The sequence below is a fragment of the Pseudorca crassidens genome, chromosome 3, assembly GCF_039906515.1.
Source record: "Pseudorca crassidens isolate mPseCra1 chromosome 3, mPseCra1.hap1, whole genome shotgun sequence".
Lineage (NCBI taxonomy): Eukaryota > Metazoa > Chordata > Mammalia > Artiodactyla > Delphinidae > Pseudorca > Pseudorca crassidens.
In genome coordinates, this window is record NC_090298.1 from 109113910 (window position 1) to 109136700 (window position 22791).

The 22791-nt window shown below is 35.1% G+C and overlaps 1 protein-coding gene across 3 annotated transcripts in view; it reads right to left on the minus strand.

The window, feature by feature from the left end:
- Positions 1-22791, minus strand: part of FNIP1 (folliculin interacting protein 1) — a 132506-nt gene that overhangs the window by 35735 nt on the left and 73980 nt on the right. For 2 of the 3 annotated variants that reach the window (XM_067731653.1, XM_067731652.1), the window contains exons 7-11: positions 20374-20457; positions 19098-19169; positions 15961-16096; positions 13539-13740; positions 9755-9840 (exon numbers count right to left, since the gene is read on the minus strand). In XM_067731653.1, coding sequence (XP_067587754.1) covers positions 9755-9840; positions 13539-13740; positions 15961-16096; positions 19098-19169; positions 20374-20457 — 580 coding nt within the window. The remainder of the gene's footprint in view (positions 1-9754; positions 9841-13538; positions 13741-15960; positions 16097-19097; positions 19170-20373; positions 20458-22791) is intronic. The other variant, XM_067731654.1, reaches the window with a different exon arrangement.

Sequence of the window (22791 nt, forward strand, 5' to 3'; positions counted from 1 at the left end):
ATCAATCAGTGTGATATACCACATCAACAAATTGAAGAATAAAAACAATATAATCATCTCAATAGATTCAGAAAAAGCTTTTGATAAAACTCAACACCGATTTATGATAAAAACTCTCCAGAAAGTGGGCACAGATGGACCATACCTCAACATAATAAAGGCCATATATGACAAACCTACAGCTAACATCGTACTCAACGGTGAAAAGCTGAAAGCATTTCCTCTAAGATCAGGAACAAGACAAGGATGCTAACTGTTGCCACTTTTATTCAACATAGTTTTGGAAGTCCTAGCCATGGCAATCAGAGAAGAAAAAGAAATAAACGGAATCCAAACTAGAAAAGAAGTAGAACTGTCACTGTCTGCAGATGGCATGATATTACACATAGAAAATCTTAAAGATGCTACCAGAAAACTACCAGAGCTCATCAATGAATTTAGCAAAGCTGCAGGATACAAAATTAATGCACAGAAATCTTTTGCATTCCTATACACTAACAACGAAGATCAGAAAGAGAAATTAAGGAAACAATCCCATTTACCATTGCATCAAAAAGAATAAAATACCTAGGAGTAAACCTACCAGAGAAGACAAAAGACCTGTACTGTGAAAACTATGACACTGACGAAAGAAATCAAAGATGACACAAACAGATGGAAAGGTATACCATGTTCCTGGATTGGAAGGATCAATATTTTCAAAATGACTATACTATCCAAGGCAATCTACAGATTCAATGTAATCCCTATCAAATTACCAGTGACATTTTTCACATGACTAAAACAAAAGATCTTAAAATCTGTATGAAGACATGAAAGATGCTGAATAGGCCAAAGAAAATTTGAGAAAGAAAAACAGAGCTGCAGGAATCAGGCTCCCTGACTTCAGACAATACTACAAAGCTACAGTAATCAAAACAGTATGGTACTGGCACAAAAACAGAAATATAGATCAATGGAACAGAATAGAAAGCCCAGAAATAAACCCATGCACCTATAGTCAATTAATCTATGACAAAGGAGGCAAAACTGTACAATGGAGAAAAGACAGTCTCTTCAATAAATGGTGCCAGGAAAACTGGACAGCTACGTGTAAAAGGATGAAGTTAGAACATTATTTAACACTATACACAAAAATAAACTCAAAATGGATGTAAGACCAGACACTATAGAACTCTGAGAGGAAAATATAGGCAGAACACTCTTTGACATAAATCACAGCAATAACTTTTACAATCTGTCCCTAGTAAGAGAAATAAAAACAAAAATAAACAAATGGGACCTAATCAAACTCAAAAACTTTTGCACAGCAAAGGAAGCCATAAACAAAACACAAAGACAACCCACAGAATGGGAGAAAATATTTGCAAATGATGTGACTGACAAGGGATTAATCTCCAAAATTTACAAACAGATCATGCAGCTCAATATCACAAAAAAACAAACAACCCAGTAAAAAAATGGGCAGAAGGCTTGAAGAAGACATACAGATGGCCAAGAGGCACATGAAAAGATGCTCAACATCGCTAATTATTAGAGAAATGCAAATCAAAACTACAATGAGGTATAATCTCACACCAGTCAGAATGGCCATCATCAAAAAGCCTACAAACAATAAATGCTGGAGAGGGTGTGGAGAAAAGGGAACCCTCCTACACTGTTGGTGCAAATGTAAATTGGTGCAGCTATGGAGGTTCCTTAAGAAACTAAAAACAGAGTTATCATATGATCCAACAACCCCACTCCTGGACATATATCTGGAAAAAAACATGGTTCGAAAGGTTACATTCATCCCAATGTCCATCACAGCACTATTTACAATAGTTAAGACATGGAAACAACTTAAATGTCCATCGACAGAGGAATGGATAAAGAAGATGAGGTATATATACACAGTGGAATATTACTCAGTCATAAAAAAGAATGAAATAATGCCATTTGCATCAACATGGATGGACCTGGAGATTATCATACTAAGTGAAGTAAGTCAGACAGAGAAAGACAAGTAGCATATGATATTGCTTATATGCGGAATCTAAAAAAAAAAAAAATATATATATATATATATATACATACATGAGATAACAAAACTTATTTACAAAACAGAAACAGACTCACAGACTTAGAGAATGAACTGGTTAGCACGGGGTAAGGGTGTGGGGGAAGGACAGAGTGAAAGTTTGGGATTGACATGTACACAGTGCTATATTTAAAACAGATAACCAACAAGGACCTATTCTATAGCACAGGGAACTCTGCTCAATACTCTGTAATAGCCTAAATGGAAGAAGAACCTGAAAAAGAACAGATACATGTATATGTATAACTGAATCACTTTGCTGTTCACCTGAAACTAACACAACATTGTTTTACTCCAATATAAATAAAAAAGAAAAAGAAGATACATGGGAAAGCCCCAAATACTTGGAGATTTTAACAATACATTTGTGCATAAGGGTCAAAGAAGAAATCTCAAGAGAAATTTTAAAATAATTTGAATTAAATTTTCATTCAACTTAACAAAATTTGTGGGATCCAGCAAAAGTAGTGCTTAGAGGGAAATTCATAGCACTGAATGCACAGATTAGGGAAAAAGAAAGATCTGAAAGCAATAATCTAAGCTTTAACTTTAGGAAACTAGAGAAAGATAAGTAACACAAAACTAAAGCAAGTAGGAGAAAAGAAATAAAAATTAGATTAAAAAATCATTGAAATTAAAGACAAAAATCAATGGATAAACAAAACAAAATCTGGTTCTTTGGAAAGATCAAAGATTCTTTGAAAATTGATAAATTTCTATCCAAGATAACCAAGCAAAAAAGAGAAATGACAAAAATTACTAATATTAGAAATAAAAGAGGGATCCATCACTACTGATCTATGGACATTAAAAGGATAATTAAGAAGTAATATGAACAACTCTGTGCTTGCAAATTTGATGACTTAGATGAACCAGACCAATTCCCTGAAAGACACAAACTACCAAAACTCACACAAGAAGAAATAGATAACCTGAATAGTCCTATATCTATTTTAAAAATTGAATCAATAATCAATAACTCTCAGCAAACCAGGAATAAAGAGGGAACTTCTTTAACTTGATAAAATGTATCTATAAGAAACATAACTTCATACTTAATTGTGAGAAACTTGAAGCTTTCTCACTCAGATCTGGTAAAAGGCAAGGATGAACCTTCTCACCATTGCTTTCCTACATCGTACTAGAAGCCCTTGCTAATGCAACAAGGCAGGAAAAAGAAATAAAAGGTATACAGATTAGGAAGGAAGACATAAATGCCATGATTGCTTATGACTGCTTTATTCAGAAAATCTGAAAGAAGTGACCAAAAAACTCCTGGAATAAAGAGGCAGTTATAGAAGGTTGCAGGATATAAGGTTAATATATAAAAGTCAATTGCGTTCTTATATACCATCAATGAACAGTTCAAATTTGAAATTATAAACACAGTATCATTAATATTAACCAAAAAAAAAGAAATATCTGAAATATTTAGGTATAAATCTTTTAAAAATGTACAAGATCTATAGGAGGAAAATTACAAAACTCTGATTAAAGAAATCAAAGAAGATATAAATAAACAGCAAGCTATTCCATGTTCATGGACAGGAAGTCTTGCTATTGCTAACATGTCAATTTTTCCCAGTTTAATCTACAGATTCAATGCAATCTCAATCAAAATCCCATAAGTTATTTTGTGGATATCAACAAACTGATTTTAAAGTTTGGAGAGGCAAATGATCCAGAATAGTCAACACAACACTGAAGGAAAAGAACAAACTTGGAGGACTCATATTATCTGACTTGAAGAATTATTATAAAGATGGGGGCTTCCCTGGTGGTGCAGTGGTTAAGAATCCGCCTGCCAATGCAGGGGACACAGGTTTGAGTCCTGATCCAGGAAGATCCCACATGCCATGGAACAACTAAGCCCATGTGCCACAACTACCGAGCCTGCACTCTAGAGCCCACAAGCCACAACTGCTGAGCCCATGTGCCACAACTACTGAAGTCCACGCACCTAGAGCCTGTGCTCCGCCACAAGAGAAGCCACTGCAATGAGAAGCCCGTGCACTGCAACAAAGAGTAGCCCCCGCTCTCCACAACTAGGGAAAGCCCACGCACAGCAATGAACACCCAGCGTAGACAAAAATAAATAAATTTATATTAAAAAAGAATTATTATAAAGATACAGTAATCAAGACAGTGTGGTACTGCTGAAAGAATAGACAAATAGATCAATGAAACAAAACAGAGAGCTCAAAAATAGAGCCCCAGAAATATACTCAATTGATATTTGATAAAGAAGCAAAAGCAATACATGGAGCAAAGATAGTCTTTTCAACAAATGATGCTGGAACAAGTGGACATTCATATGCAAAAATATGCACCTAGACAAAGACTTTACAGCTTTCACCAAAAAAAAAAAAATCAAAATGGATTATATACCTAAATGTAAATGCAAAATCATAAAACTTCTAGAGTATAACATGTGAAAAATCTTAATGATCTTGTGTTTGGTAATGAATTTTTAGATAAAACACCAAAGGCACTATTCAGGGAAAAAAAGAAATTGTTAAGTTGGACTTCATTAAAATTTAAAACTCTGCTCTGTGAAAATATTACAAGAATTAAAAGACAAGCCACAGACTAGGAGAAAGTATTTGCAAAACACGTATCTGATAAAGGATTGATATTCAAAATACACAAAAAAACCTAAAAACTGAACAATAATAAAAGCAACAAACCAAGTTAAAAATGGACGAAAGATTGAACAGATATCTCACCCAAAAAGATATATAGATTGCAAATAAGTATTTGAAAAGATGCTCAACCTCATATGTCATTAGGAAACTGCAAATTAAAACAATGAAATACTGTTACACATCTATTAGTACGGTTAAAAAAAAAAACAAAACCTGACATATCAAATGCTGACAAGGATATGGAACAACAGTAACTCTAATTAACTGCTAGTGGGAATGCAAAATGATACAGTCACTTTAGAAGACAGTTGGCAGTTTCTTACAAATCCAAACACAGTCTTCTGTGAACATCTAGCAATTATGCTCCTAGGTACTGACTCAGTTGAACGGAAAACTTAAGTCTATACAAAACCCCGCACATGAATGTTTAGAGAAACATTATTTATAATCACCAAAAACTAGCAATCAAGAAGATCACCAAAAACTAGCAATCAAGAAGATGTCCTTCAATTGAGGTGAATGGAGAAACTGTGGTACATCCACACAGTGGGATATTACACAGTGAATTTTTTTATATAAATGAGCCATAAGCGACAAAAAAGACATAGAAGAATCTTAACTGCATATAGCTAAGTCAAAGAACCAGTCTAAAAGGGCTACATACTATATATGATTCCCAGAATATGACATTCTGAAACAGGCAAAATTATAGACAGAGATCAGTAGCCAATGGGTTTGGTGCGAAGGGAGAAAGAATAGATAGGTGAAGCATAGGCGACTTTCAGAGTGGTGAAACTACTCTGTCTGATATTGTAATAGTGAAACATGACATTATGCATTTTTCAAAACGCATCCAACTGTACAATACAAAGAATGGAACTCAATGCAGACTACGGATTTTAGTTAATAATAATGTATCAATATTGGTTCATTAATTGTAACAAATATACCACACTAATGAAATATGGTAATAATCAGTGAAACTATGGGTAGTGGGGAGAGAGCTATATGCAAAAACTTTCTGAACTGTTAGCTCAATTATTCTGTAACTCTGACACTGTTAGAATTAAGTCTATTAATTACATGTGTATATACACATATATATCTACATATGTACATACACATATATATGTGAAATTAAGCTATTTACACTCTTAATTAATAATACAGAGTGGCCAAGAAATAGAGGATATAACAGATAGCCACGTCTCCAAATCTACCATTTTGTTCATGGTTTGTTTTGTTGTTTTTCATTCCCATTCCCAACACTCCAGAAGAGGGTTCATTATTCAGCCTGTATTGGGCTTGCTCCAAAGATACAAACATGGATAGTTTCAGAAAATGGAAGAGAATCAGACTGAATTTACGGACTAAAAGAGAATTGGGTCTAGATTAGTGGATATAAATCACCAACCCCTAAAACAGACGTTTAAATTTTAATAATGCTCAGTGGCCAGGACGCTACAAAATTATACGATATATGGGTTAATACAACTGGCAGAGATAGAGCTTATGGCAAACTAGAGAGAGCCTGTCTGGCTTAAAGGCCTAAAGGTTCAAATGTTTGTAAAAAACAAGGAGGCCAAGTAAAATGTGTGCTGGCTGGAGTTCTCTCACCTACCTGTTAACCTGGTCTCAGTAACTTTATTCAACATAGATAAAATAGAAAAGCATTTATGTTGAGCCTAATGTGTCCCTCTTTTTCTTTAACTGTAGAACACTTACTGAAATATCAAATCTATTGATAGAAAATTTATCCAATGCAGCCTAAATCATTAACATTTGCTTTAAGCAACTCAGTATAATTTACCTCTTGAATCATACAAAAAGTATCTTTAAATTAATTTTTAAAAATACACCTTGGAGGGTCTTCCCTGGTGGCACGGTGGTTGAGAGTCCACCTGCCAGTGCAGGGGACACGGGTTCATGCCCCGGTCCGGGAAGATCCCACATGCCGCGGGGCGGCTGGGCCCGTGAGCCATGGCCGCTGAGCCTGCGCGTCCAGAGCCTGTGCTCCACAACAGGAGAGGCCGCAACAGGGAGAGGCCCGCGTACCGCAAAAAAGAAACAAAAAAACAAAAAAATACACCTTGGGACGTCCCTGGTGGTCCAGTGGTTAAGACTCCATGCTTCCAATGCAGGGGGCGTGGGTTTGATTCCTGGTCGGGGAACTAAGATCCCACATGCGCAGGGTGCGGCCAAAAAACAAAACACCTCAAAGAAATTCTCATTTTAAACAAACATCCTGACATAAAATTATTTATATAATCGTATGTTCATAAAACGATCAAATTTTGAGCTTTCACATGAAAGCTTTTAGAAACATACAAAGAGGTCTACATGAATTGAGAAGTTATGAAGATAATACAGACAGCCAAGCAAAGTCAGCTCATTAAATTTGTTTGAAATTCCCTCTAGAAATATTGAGGGAATGTACTTCATTTCCTCTATACTTCATCTATAAGAAACATTTATGTATATAAAACTTGATTTAATCATGAATGGCACCAGAAATGTAATAACCTGAATTCTTAACGTATGAACAAATGAAATTATGAATAACTTCACACATAATTCATATATAAAGTGAAGATGCCAATGAACTAAAGAAACAGACGGATTAAAAATACTATATTACTAAACTAGTGTTGAGTGTTTATAGTTTTAACGCTGTGAGATGAAAAAGTTATAGAGATTTGTTACACAATGTGAATGTATTTAACACTGCTGAGCTGTACACTTAAAAATGGTTAAATGTTAAATTTAATGTTGTTTTACTTTTACCACAATAAAAAATTTTTTTTAAATACTGTATTGTTTGTTAGCATGCTTCATTTGATAACTTATGAAAGGCCTAAAATGAATATGTTAACAAAAATATATGGCAGAAAATATTAGCTCTAACATAATTTTCACCAGTACAAATTACTTGCAAGACAAAAAAAGAAATAATAAAGCCTGAAATTTAATTCTCTAATGTGTTTTTCTGTACATTTCCTCTAACCACTGTGTTTACTGCACAAGAAAGATTTAAAAACTCACGTTTAACGTCTTTTATCCTAAAAATTATGGTGAATAACAGATGACTAGAAAATCTTCTCCTCAATAACTGAATCCAGCCAATGAATATTATGCAACAGTCATAAAGCAAACTTTTTTTTTTTTTTTAATTTTTTACAAAACTTTTTGGCCACGTCGTGCGACTTGCAGGATCTTAGTTCCCCAACCAGGGATCGAACCCGCACCCTCAGCAATGAAAGCTTAGAGTCCTAACCACTTGACCATCAGGGAATTGCCAAGTAAACATTTTCAATTGAAATAAATTAAAAACATGATTAAATATTCCATATTAATTTAGGTTATTTTTACCATACAATTGCTATTTAATGCTTACCTATAATTCTATCTCAAAAATCATACAGAACACTTCTATAAAACATACCTTTTATTTAGGAAACTAAGTTATTTTATCATAAATTCAAAGATTCTAGAATATGGCTGAGGCAATGAAATCTCTCCTTTTGAGAGAGGTTTAAAAAACCAGATTTACTTTCACTGTGGTTTAACACAAAAAGAGAAAAATGAAGAATAAAAAAGGATCAAAGTTGAAAATAAACATGAGTTCTCTCTTATTGTCAAATTTACTAAATACACAACTCCTTAGTAATTTCCATTTAAAAAAAAAAAGTATATTACATGACATGCCTACAGTTTCACAATAGCAATCCTGCAATATCACAGGCTAAAATAGGCTTTCAGTTCAAAATGTAACAGTTCATATTTAAGCAAACAATTCAGAAGACCCCTAACCCAATAAGGGACCATACAACACAAGCCAATGAATAAAAGTGAGGTACATGGACTACTGGTGATAATAAACCTTATGTGTACACAGATACATATTTTTAATTTTAATTATTATGCATTCATTTTTACAGCTTGCTTATTACAGCAAAGAAGGGTGATTCCCCATCTAGGGTAATGATGCACACATTCTGAAATACACTTATTTAGGTATAAAATAGGGTCAATTTAAAGAGAAACATCAAATTAAAATGGCATAGATGATATGCAGATTTGGCAATACTGTGAAGGTGAGCTGTGAATGACTTTTAAGAAGCACTGCTGTAGGTTATATTTGTCACAGAAAACAGCGGTCACGTTAATGTTGGGTCTTCTGCTAAGTACTTTACATACATTATCTCATTCTATCTTTACAACAATCTATTAGATTATTACTAAATTGAATTCACAGGTATTACATTAGAAAACTAAGGGTTAAAAATGCTAACAAATCAAAGGCAGAGCCAGGGTTAGCCCACAGGTCTGTCTGTCAGGTACTAAAGTCTGAGTTCTTGGGCTAAGTGTTGTACTATTTCTCCAGTCTAAAGGAGGAAAGACTGAGAGGATGAGAGGATGAAGTAAAACTGAAATGAATCTCTTTGAGACAGAAACACATCAGTCATTTAGCGTGATTCCCAACATAAGTTCATATGTAATATGTTTCCTTGCCATAATTAGAGTGCAGTTACAGCACTTGCTGGAGCTTCAGGCTCCAAGCTTTGTTGTGTCAGAAAATACTGCTAGAGAAAGGATTAAGCAACAGAGTAATATGGAACATCAAGTTCATATTCCCTATATCCGTGTATCTTTGTATTCCACGTATCTAAGAACATGTGATTACCATCACTGGTTAAATAACACTTAACCAGTCCCTACATCTAGGAGCCCAACAAAGGACAAAGCACATTTCTGCTAAAACAAGGGTCTCTTCTGGTCATATCTGCTTGTCTAGTGGTCCAGTGCTAGAAACCATACCACTGACTCCTCCCACGTGTGCTTGAATTCGAAGCACTTTTATATTTAATAACAAAGGAGTCAATGGCCCACTGAATTACACCCTCATTTGACTATGGGACAGAGAAATTTAAAGAATTAAATTTTATTAGAATAAGTTAAAAAAATAAATAAATTTTCCAGTGTACACTGCGAAACAATTCTATATTATGAAAAGCTGGAGAATAGGTACCTGAATTCATTTAGGGCATCAACTATTCGATTATATGCCAAACTCCTCTGACTGGCATCAGCTGATCTCCGGCTCATTTTCATAGCCTTGAAAGCAATCAAATAGTTAATTCTTATACTGATCATGGGCAAAATATGGGGGGAAAAAAAGTAAAAGACAAAGTCACATATTTCCACAACATTCTACCCATCATTCTTAACTAGATATACATAAAGAAGGCACACATATTTCTAGTGGCTTTCTTTTATTTTTTTTGCACCTTTGGTCATTTAATGAGTATAATAAAATTCAAATTCCTCCAATGGTAAGCCTCTTACTTAACTGTCAAACCACAGAATGTCAACACACAACGAGGATGATGTTGACAGTTTCTGGGTTACATAAAACTTTTTTCTCCCAAACAGATCATAAAATGATAAGTCAGTAACAACAGCTCCTGGGTTTCACTAATATTTCATAAACAATGGTTCTGTTAACTAAATCCTTTTTTAAAATCTAAAATATAAAGATGCTACTGAAAGATGTATCAAGTTATTAGTAATATCTGCTTTCTTAAAAACATATTTAGCCAAAGTTGATAAGTCCTGCTTTAGGTAGACAAAAAGGGGATCAGGATTAGAATATGGATATCAGAAAGAACTTTGAAATTTTTAAAACTTTTTCAAAAATATGTAATTATGCATTACTTATGTAATTACACATTATTTTTAAAATGTTTAAACATATATTTAAGAAAATGTTAGACTACTTCAGGCCAGAATCATTCACGTTCATCCAAAAGCTTCAATAGGGTAAAAGTGACAGTTAACTTTATGTTTTCACTAACTGCTGAGAGACTCCCAATTTATAAAGAAATATTCTTTAGCTAGAATCGAGCAGTATTCTTCCTTAATTTTACCAACAATAAAAAATTTTACATTATAGATCTCAAAAGGTAGCGCAGACTTTGAAATAATTCCCACAGTGCTCAGAAACAGCATCCATAGATTTTCATTAAAAAAATAAGTAAGTGATAGTTTGAAAACTGGCCCTAGAACATAACTTATTTGGATGGTTCAGTGTTTACTACATTCTATGATTAATTACCAACTACAGAACGTTCTAAACTAAGTCCTATTCATTTATATGAAAGTATTCACTCAGCTTTATCTTTCAGCTTTATTAAGAAATAAGATGTTAAACTTGAACAAACATCCACACAACTCTAAGTACTGCAATGTGCACTTTCGGTATAGAATGAACAAAACATTAAAACATTTAAAAAGTAATGTTTAATGAGTTCTATAGTGCCTGAATATTTCAAGTTTTATACAAAGTTTAAACACTTCTGCAAGTAAGTGAAATGTCAGTTCAACCACAGCTTAATATTCCATGTATTGACTTTGGCAACAACAGACTACAAAAAGAGACTGCAGCAAACTGTAGAAAATGTCACCAGTGCTGAACTTCTGAAAAAGTAAATGAAAATGTACTTTACTCATCTGCTCAGTAAAAAGGTACTGCTAATAATCTATTTGTCTTTAACAGATTTAATGTAAATCACTAATATAGTGTCTTCTCTAGAGGCAGATGATCCTCAGACACTAATGAGTTACTGAAATGCATCCTCTGCTTTCTAGAACATTCTAATTGGTCTCGCATCTCTACTCTCTTTTACTAGTCTCTTTTAAACATACTGCCAAAATAATGTTCCTATAGTACAACTTGAAGACAGCCTAACAAAGTCAAAAATTCTGGCAAGCATTCTAGACTCTCTGTGATCTGGTCACCATTAGCTCTGCCAGCCATATCACTTACTACTCCTCTTTGTATCTTTTCCTTTCTGCATATTGTCACAGGGATTAAGAACTTTAGTTACACCCACTGATAGTTCAACTTATAGGAATCTCTTATAAAATATAATCTGGAAAATTCACCAAGATGTTAACTGCAATGTAGCTATAACTGTGAAAAAGCAGAAATGACCTAATAAAAGAGTTATTTAAATGGAGGAAAGTCACTAAAATATATTCAAGAACCATTTAAAATGAGAAATGTGTATGTTAACAATGATGAATTTTTCAAAATGGGCACATAATTAAAACAGCATGAACACAGCACAGTCCCAATCAAGTAAAAGTACAATACACATAGAAAAGGCCTGGGTAAGACTTTCAGCAAAATGTTAATGAGTTATCCTTGGGCGACAAGGATATCAATTTTTCTTGTTATTTTGCGATATCCATTTTTCAAAACTTTGTTTAAAAAATCCTACACATCCTTTAAGATACAGTTCAAATGAAACATCTTCCCAGTAGGAAGTCATTTTTCTTCCCTATGAACTCCTAAAAAACTTTGATTTTCCTTCTTTTTTAGTTATCTTTATGTTCTATCATATATTCACAATTTTCTTACGTTACATCAATTTATTACATGCACTATCAGCAGCATTTGACACAACTGATCACTCCTAACTTCTTAAACTACTTTCTTCACCTGGCTCACCCCTAAAAGTACTCTCTCTTGTTTTTCCTCCTATTTGAATGGCCAATCCTCAGTCTCCCCTGCTGGTTCTCAATTCCTCAAATTTTAACTACTGAAACGCTCTACAAATCAGGCCTAGGATCTCCTCTCCTCTCTTCTCTCTCTCAATCAGTTTCTTGGCTAAAAATACCATATATACACTGGTGACTGTCCAGCCTGGACCTTTCCCCTAAACTCTAGACTCACAACAACTTGGATGTACAGGAGGCACTGCAAACAAACTGCTGATCTTCCTCCACCAAACCTGTTCCATTTGTAGTTTTCCCATTTTAGTACTGGCAATTCCATCCTTCTTACTGCTCAAAAGAAAAATCCCAAGTCAACCTCTATTATTCTTTGTCTTAACCCCAATTCGGTCCATCAGCTAATCTCCTTAGCTCTATTTTCAAAAATATCCAGAATCCAACCACTTGTCACCAATTCCATCAAGAAAGTGCTTTAAGTATCCACCATCTCTCACCTGAATTACTTCAACAGCTTTGTAATTGATCCCAAAGCATCCACCTTTGCCCCTGAAATCTATTCTCCATCAGCAGTAAGAGTGATTCTCATGAATAATGTCATTTCCCTACTCAAAACACTCCAATGGTTTCCCATCTTTCTTAAGAGTAAATGCCAATGCTCATACCATGGTATCCTATAAATTCCTACATGATCTGGTCCTATTTCTAACTTAGCCACTTTGGCATCCTTACTCCTCCTTGCTGATGCTCAAGCATCAGGCTTACTCCTTTGCCCCTCCTGGAGCATTCTTCTCTCAGATGGTTATAGCTGACTTCCTCCATATCTCTGGACCATATGTCATTTTATCAGGAGCTTTCTTGACTATCTTATAAAAATTTGTAATCCTTCCATCCAGCATTCCTTAAAAAGCTTTCTCTGTTTTATTTTTCTCCATAGCACTTATTACCATCTAAAATCTTATATATTCATTTGTTTATTTTCTATGCCATGAGGTCAGGAGTGTTGCTTTTTTTCACATCTTATCCTCAGTTGCTAGAATAGTGCCTGCCACATTCTAGGCCCTCAAATACTTATTTATTGAATGGATAAATGACCTTACAACTTTTTTTTAGGTAGTAGGCTTCTTAAAAGGAGCTGAAGTCTACTTTGCATCTCTCAGATCACTTTGTAGGGTACCTGCACAGATTCTGTTAATTTTTCTGCCAAATGAATAAACACAATGCTTAAGCAAGAGAATAAGATTCAAAGGAAAATAAAATAAAAAATATAAATAAACCATAAACATAACTATGCTTACCTGTTCTATTGCACTCTTTAATTTGTTCATGTGGCTTTCAAACAGAGGAAAATGTGAAAAAAAGAATTCATTAAATTTGTTACTTTCATCTTCATCTTTGGATAATGAAAAGATTACCCCAATTGCAATCTTCTTTTTCCTCACAATCCCTGGGTTAGGGCCACAGCTCTCCTCTGACAGATTAAAACTTTCTTCTATAGACCTTAAAAATAAATGGTTTTTCATTTTAAAAAAATATAAAAATAATTAAATTCACAATTCAATCCCCTTGCTAATTAAATGTAGGCAAGCTAAAGGTCTTCCAGTGTTTTATCAAGTAAATCTAAAAATCCATACCAATTGTGTATTTCTTTGAGAAATCTACTGGCTATTCCTTTATACTCATATTTTTGTAAGAAATTTTAATAGAGAGTCAGATTGGAAACATTTTTGTTCAATAAGAAGTCACTAAAAAAGTAGATAATCCCAATGTATAACCAACCTAAAAGAGCCTGAATTTTAAGGTTTATAGATGAGTCTGATATAATCTCTTCACTGTTCTAGAATATACTTATCTCCCCTTTAGATTCCAGGAATAAAATCAAAGGTGAAGGAATAAAGGGAGTGAATAAAAAAGGAAACAAGAAGCTTCATCATCTTTAGCTGTACTTAACACAGACTAAAAAAAAAAAATCTATCAAGAATGAATTAACTTGCCAAAATAGAAACGTGAAAAACTGAAATATCAAAACATGCAGTAAATGGATCAAAGACCAAAACAGAAGAGTTAAAACTATAAAACCCTTAGAAGAAAACACAGGGTAAAAGCTTCATGACGCTGGATATGGCAATGGTTTCTTGGATATGACACCAAAGGTAAAGGCAACAGAAGAAAAAAATAAATAAATTGGGCTACATAAAAATGAAAAACTGTTGTGTATCAAAAGAAACTATCAACAGAATAAATGGGTAACTAATCAAATGGGACAAAATATTTGCAAAGCATATATCTGATAAGGAATTCATATCCAGAAATATATAAAGAACTCCTACAATTCAACAACAACCACCAAAAAAAACACCTGATTTAAAAATGGGTAAAACACTTGAATAGACTATCTCCAAAGAAAACATACGTATGGCCCATAAGAAAGCAAAAACATGCTCAACATCACTAGCCATCAGGTAAATGCAAATTGAAACTACAAGGAGATACCACAACACACCCATAAGGATGGTTACTATTAAAAATAAAAAAAAAAAAGGAAATTAACTACTGGTGAGGATGTGGAGAAATTAGAACTCTTGTGCAGTTCTAGTCAGGGAAATTTCTTAGCGGTACAGTTGTTAGTACTCCACGCTTTCAGTGCAGGGGACACGTGTTCAATCCCTGGTCAGGGAACTAAGATATGCAGCGTGGCCAAAAACAAAAAAACACCCTGGCCATTTCTAGGGGGAATGAAAGTAAAATGGTACAGCCACTGTGGTGAAGAGTATGGCAGTTCCTTAAAAACTTCAACAGAGAATTATGATATGATCCAGAAATTCCACTTCTGGGCATATAACCAAAAGAATTGAAAGTGGAGACTTGAAAGGCATTTGTAGACTCACGTTCATATCAGCATATTCACAACAGCCAAAAGGTGGAAGCAATCCAAATGTCCAAGGACAGATGAGTGGATAAACAAAATGTATATACCATGGAATGTATATGTATATACAATGGAATGTTAGTCATAAAAAAAAATGAAATTCTGATACATGTTACAATATGGGTGAACCCTGAAGGCATGCTAAAGTGGAATAAGGCAGACATAAAAGGATAAATATTCTATGATTCCACTTATATGAGGTATGTAGAGCAATCAAATTTACAGAGAAAAAAAATAGCATAGTAGTTCCCAGGGGCTAAGGGGAGGGAGGAATGGGGAATTATTGCTTAATGTGTATAAAGGTTCAGTTTGTGGAGATAAAGTTCTGGACGTGAATGGCTATGGCTGCACAACAATGTGAAGGTACTTAATGCCACTGAACTATACAGCTAATAATGGTTAAAATAGTAAATTGTATGTTACGCATAACTTACCACAATTTTTTAAAATGTAGTACACTTTAAAAGTTTCCAGTTCCAGACTTGAAAAATACAAAATACAAGGTCCAGGCTCTTAACATACACAATTGTGTTAAAGGAACTATTCAATCTTGTGGTAAATTAAAAGTCCCAGCCTTCCCTGGTGGCGCAGTGGTTGAGAGTCCACCTGCCGATGCAGGGGACACGGGTTCGTGCCCCGGTCCAGGAAGATCCCACATGCCGCGGAGCGGCTAGGCCCGTGAGTCATGGCCGCTGAGCCTGCACATCCGGAGCCTGTGCTCCGCAACAGGAGAGGCCACAACAGTGAGAGGCCCGCGTACCGCAAAAAAAAAAAAAAAAGTCCCAACTTACCATCTAGGAAACACCCCATTCTCCAAACTTGTTGTTTGGCTACGTCGCCAGCGTCGCTGGTAGCTGCTGGCACAACTTCGGGTAAGTGAGGAGTTTGGAGAGGGAAATGGTGTAATAAGCAAGCTGCTGAGAGATGCTGTCAAGTCAGAGTAAGAACAAGTATAATGTATAAGTTAATAATTACTAAAAACAAGAACAGATTTCTTTTTAACAAATTTAAGAGTGGTGACTCAAATTTTCCATTTTGCTGAATGAGGCTCTAAAATTTCCATTTAAAAAAATACATCATTGTTGGAGCAAGGTCCCAGAAAAAAATCACATACTAAAAGTGAGCTGGCAAGAGACCCTGATACAATCCCCTTTTGACATCCTTACCTTCCCCACCCCCACCCCAGACGAAAATGCTACTTTGAAATAAAGCTTTATTCCTTTGGCCATGACACTGTCTCCTAGCTTAGCTGAATCCTTAGTCCTTAAATTAAATACGATGCAGTTCAATTCCAATGCAGCAGCTGGATTTTAAGAACAAAAGCTAATTTGAAAATAAGTGTTTGAATGCCATTTAAAACATCATTTAAAAGTACTCATGGAGTGGGGCTTCTCTGGTGGCACAGTGGTTGAGAGTCCACCTGCCGATGCAGGGGACACGAGTTCATGCCCCGGTCCGGGAAGATCCCACATGCCGCAGAGTGGCTGGGCCTGTGAGCTATGGCCACTGAGCCTGCGCCTCTGGAGTCTGTGCTCTGCCACGGGAGAGGCCATAACAGTGAGAGGCCCGCGTACCACACACAAAAAAAAAGTACTCATGGAGGGACTTCCGGGGCGGTCCAGTGGTTAAGACTCCACAATTCCAATGCAGGGGGCACAGGTTCGATCCCTGGTCAGGCAACTAAGATGCCACATGCTGTGTGGCGGCCAAAAAAAAAAAAAAAAAGAAGTACTCATGGATCACTTGTGCATAGGTAGCCACCTCTGAATGCTTGGGTACTTTTACCAAGAGTCATGACTATACCTATCAAGTTCCAAGAAAGAGTAAATCCTATAGATTGCTCTCTGGAACATTGCTCTCTGGAACACTGCTCTCTGGAACAGACACATCCCAATAGAGTCCACTCTGATTATAAGTGCTGCAATCCCCTAACTATGGAAATTATTCTCTTCTGAAAACCCTTCTCTGCAATCCAAAAGCTCTGTTTCCTGCCTGGGGTATTAAAAGCTAAAATCCTTTCTTTTATGGGGGGATTCGCTCCTTCTCTCCACTTAATCTAGAGAGAAAAAGACCTCAAGGGCTTGCTTTTGTTTAGAAATATTATAGATTCTCATTTTCATCATTATAAACACACACTGAAAATTTGTAAAATAATCAAAAGGGAAGTATTATTATCATCTATAAAAAGATACATGCCAGATGATATATTATTTTGGACACCGGGACTGAAAACTAAGAGATTATCATTATGAAAATATGTTCATTTGAATTCTGACAAATTCAACGGTAAAGGGGAGAGCTCTATGTGCCATGCAAACATCTGGGCCACCAATGAATTAATTCTGGACTACTTTCTTGAAAATACCACATTTTATCAATTAGTAGTATAAAACTTTGTAGTCTAAGTTTAGGCATGTATAACTAATCTGGGTATGGCTTCTGTGAGAAATCAAATGTTACTCTAAATTTGGAAAAGCTCTGTTTTATCAAATTCTGTTATTAAAAATAACACAATCAGAAAAAGGAAGAAAATATGCAATTAACTTAAACAGCATATATGAATTCAATGGCTTGGAGAAGCTTTACAGATCAGTCTTGCCAGGCCCTTCAATTTACAGATGAAGAAAATGAAGTATAGAGACATTAATTTATCACTTCTGAAATCTTGGATAAATAATGAAAACTAAATTCCTGCCACAGAAAACGAAATCTCTAGATTACATAGATGCAAACAGTATTAAGAGAAATACACTCTAGATTAGTTCCTAAGAACAAAAATAACTCAATTAGAAAAGAAGGGTGAGATTATTTGAAAGATGAGACTTCTCCTATTAGAGTAGTGGTTCTTAACTCGAGCTGTCCATCAGAATCAGTGGTTGAGTTTTTCATTTTTTGTTCCTCAAATACAGATGCCTAAACCTTTCTCTAGGGTAAATCAAGAATCTTCAAGATTAGAGTCCAGGTATCTGAAAAATTTTCTTGAAATTTCTCATGCATAACTAGGGATTACAATATATGGGAAGTTTGGAGTCTCCATCCAGACTCAAAACTGACTTGTGAACAATTTAGATAGCAGAGCCATGCAATGTGACAACACATACAGATAATCACAGTGGATAAAGTTTCTCATACCCAACAATAATTCAAACTTAAGAGTACTCCACCTTTCTCTTATGCTTATCTCTGAGCCCTGACACTTTTCCTTTTAACTGAAATGTCCTTCTTTCATGCCTTTGGCCAGATAACTCCTATTTATTTCAAGTATCAACACTCTGTAAAGCTTTACTCACAACCTGCCCCTTGCCCAGGCTAAGTTAGGTGCCGTTTTTCTGAACCTCTCCACAGGTCTATCACAGAACACCTCAAACAATAAACTATGACAGATGATTTTCCTGGCTATTCTCTCATTAGAAGCTGTGCTCGTTAAGGATAGAATCTGGGGGTTTTTTTTTTTCTTTTTAATCCTCACAATGTTTCAATAAAACTTTGTCAAATTTTGGAAGAGTACGTATTTCAAAGAAATATGTATAACACTGGCTCAAAATGCCTAAGCTCCTCTGGGCAAGAGACAGTCTGACACTTTAAACCCTAGTTAGGAGAAAACAGATATAAGCAAATGTGTTTTTTCTACTATGCTATCTAAGCAGTCTCTTGAGCAATATTATTTTTCTTACACTGGCTAAGCCTAAGCCAGCCTGTATTCATCCAGGCCATGTTCCACCAGGCACATTTACCATTAAACATGAAAAATTTTTTAATTTAAAATATTTATCTCTGCTGTTTCTACCATCCTCTTGTAAGGCTAATATCAATACTAACAAACTGTGCACATAAAACTGGATGATAAAATTAAAGATAAAAAAGGAAATCAATGTCAGCTAACAGTGATCTCATCAAAAATTGGATTAATACATGAACCTGTCATTACCAGAGCGTGCTATGCCACTGTCTCTGTCCTCATTCAGCTCTCTTCCAGGCATGTCCATTGGGTTGCTGTGAACTGCAAATCAAGACAAAACTGTGACTTATAAAATACAGTGCTGTTCAGGTTGATGTTGTTCCTTTTATGTAGCAAACTAAATCATGCTCATCTCATTGCATTCCTTTATTTTTTTCAACAGCATGGCACAAACCCAACACCAAGAGCTATTACTCAGTTGAACAAGCTTTGAGATCTCTCTGAAGATTTGACATATAATATGAAATAATCTATGGTATAATACCTAAAGAAGCAAGGAATGACTAAAATAAGTATTTTAGAAGCATATTCAAAGATATATGAATATATTCACAATATACTGCTAAATGAAAAAAAGGCAATCTACTGACCAGTAAGAATGATGGTTGCTGGGGCTAAGTGACTGGTATATGATGGTTGTCTGCTATTCTGCCTATAAAAATGTATGTTTAAAAATTCTCCATAATAAAAATTTTAAGAAAGCTGAACAGTATAACCCCAATTTTGTTTTAAAACAAACAAAATAAGGTGATTTCCAGTTGACAAGATGGCTAATATATTTTTTTGCCTATTTTTCATATTTTCCAAATTTTCTATAATATATATACATTGTTTGTATCTTACATTTGTAAGAAAAATAAATATTAATTAAAACAAGAAGTTGGATACAACTTCCTGGATACAGAAGCATGAACACACTCTACAATCATCTATTTAATGATGTAAACAAACATAGTCATATATGCCTTTTACAAAATATAATGGTGCTTGTTCATCTAAATTTTAGCTCCAAGAGAAATCATTCTTATGGAATAGTGTAGATCAGAAATTTTATAATAATAGTAAGATAGGATATTTTCTGCGATTGATGAACCATGATACAGAAGCTACTCAGCCATGGAAACAAGATAGTGTCACATTAGAAATTCTACTGGTATTATAAGAAATAACGTTCATACTATATTTTGGTTTAGGATTCTAAAGTTAAAATCATTATTACATAACAAAATAAGAAATGACAAACTGAAATTTCATGAAAATGTCAATTCCACTGATAACTTAGTTTCTGGAAACTTTAAGAACATATTCAGTAGAAAGATATTAAGTTCTTAAACTTCCTAAGCAATGTTTTCTCAACTACACCTTCCCCAACTGCATTTCTCTACTCTCTTGTTTCCACAGCTTAACTATGAATTCTAGACGCTGGGGCACACCAACTAGTCTACCCACACAGCACATGGCAAACCTGCAAAGAAAGAGGCGCTCCTGATCAGGCGGAGCGGACCCTGTTCAGAGAATGCCCGCCTGGGGCTGCAGAACTGTGAAAGACCTACATGGCAGAAACGTAAAATACATATGAAAGAGGGCTGTTAGAGAAGCCACAATGCGTCAGGAATAAAAGGTGAGCTAAGGAAGTACAAAAGCAGACCAACAGATATGGATGGAAACCTTTAAACAAGTAAGAATAATTCAAGCTGGCTTCCTATTTTTGAAACAGGATGGTTTCCCTCTGGTCATGGCTTATGTCAACATAACAATTTACTAATAAGTCCACATATAATAATAAAAATAAAACATAAATAATAAAAATAAGCTTCCACTATACAAGGTAAAATGTTCAATCCTTTCTCATCTAAAACAATGTTTTTAAAGATTCAAAACAGCACAGTAATGTTATCTATATAATTTGACATTTGCCAAATAAATTTATCTTTTAAAAAGTCAGTTTTAAGATTACAATATTGTGCAACTACAGTTAAGAAGAAAACCACCTAAGCACCTGACCGAAAAAACAGAACACAAAATAAAACAAAGTGCAAATAAAGAAAAGGGGTCTACTGACAAATAAGTATAAAATTGGTTTTTCTAAACTAGTGGTAAATTATAAAGTAACAGAAGAAACCAAAGTTCCTAGAGCAGGGGTCAGCCACTATGGAAGCAAGAAAGCCAATGCAGCCTGTCAGGGCCAGACTCCCAGCTGCCCAAGATAAGTAGCTGTCACACACTTGACCAAGAGAAGATAAGAGTCTGAAGACCCAGAGAGGGTAACATTCCAGCCCGGAAGCAAGCAGCTGAGTTACTTGTTAGTTATGCTTCAGCAAGATGGCCTAAATAGCCATCTAGGAGGTTTATCTAGGATAGAACTGGGGACTTTTCCATTTTAAAAAGTGACAGATGTATTTTTCAAATTGCTAATAGGTATTTTTCTGTAACAAGAGTTTCTATAATTATAATGCATGTGCAGCAAACCTTCCATTTTCATTGTTCAGTTCCTTCTTAATTTTTTCCTAGTTACCTCAAAACTTACCTGCTCTCTTTAATCTCCTTCCCTACCACCTCTTCTTACTCTCAGCACATGACTTTGTCTCGTACAGTATGCATATGTATACGTTTGTACACATGAAGAATCACCATATGGGAACTCTCCTTCTCCTACCATGCTATCTCCAAAGGTAATCTCCAAACTTAATCAACTTTCATCCCTGCCTCCTTCCTGCCTGAGCAGTAATAACAAGTAACATTATTCAAGTCCCCTTTATGTGCAGGGACTATCTGTGAAAAATCCTGAGAGGTACCTCCCTTCCTCCCTTCCAAAGCTAATTCTTCTAAGTCAGCTAGGCCCTTCCACTTTACCAGTATCACCTCCATCTCCAACCTCATCCTCCTTATAACCTCCTTTTCCATCAACATTTAAATACAGTCAGAACTCTTCTACCTTCTCCCCTATATCTAATCCTATAGTTCAGTAGTTCTTAAAATGTGGTCCAAGGACCCCCTAAGGGGACCCTGCAACCCTTTCAAGGGATTCTTGAGGACATTCCTTTTTCTAGCTACATATCTATGTGAAACTATACTCTCTTAACACACTTCAACCAAAACAACATATTACAAAAGACTGAATGCAGAAGAAGATATGAGAATCCAGCTGTTTCTATTAAGCCAGACAATAAAAAGTTTTGCAACAATGTAAAACAATGCCACTCGAAGTTTTCTTGTCTTGAAAAGTATAGTTATTTCAAAACATGTTATTTATATTAACATAAAAAGGGTTATTAGTGTTATTTTTAATGAGTTACTAAGTAAATATTTTAAAATTGTTCTGAATTTTAATTTCTAATACAGTATATATCAATAAATGTAACCTACATACACAAAAGCTCTCTGTGGTCCTCAATAATTTCTATGTGTGTAAAAGGGTCCTGAAACCAAGAAGTTTGAGGATGTCTACTTATATCTTAGAAAAGAAGACTAACCTCTGAGTCTTTCCTCAACTTTGGCTTCTATTCTCCCCACTGAAACTACTCACATAGGCCACCACCAAAAGCCTTCCTGTTACTTAATGCACTCCGTACTATCTTACACTACCTTACATCATATTTGATGCTGACTACATTACACTTTGAACTTTTTTCCCTCAGTTCTCATGATAACACACACTAAGTTTTTTTTTTTCTTAGTCTCCTTTACGTGATTCTCTTCTCCTACTCCATCTTTAAAGCCAGCATCCCCAGGGTTCTATCCTCAACAATATTTCCTTCTCATTCATTCTTATGCTTTCAATTATCATTTATATGATAATAATTCTCAAATCCATGGTAGAAACTGCTAACAATCTAAAAAAGGATTGTGTTCTCCCTTGCATAACATCAAGTAGTCTGTGGGA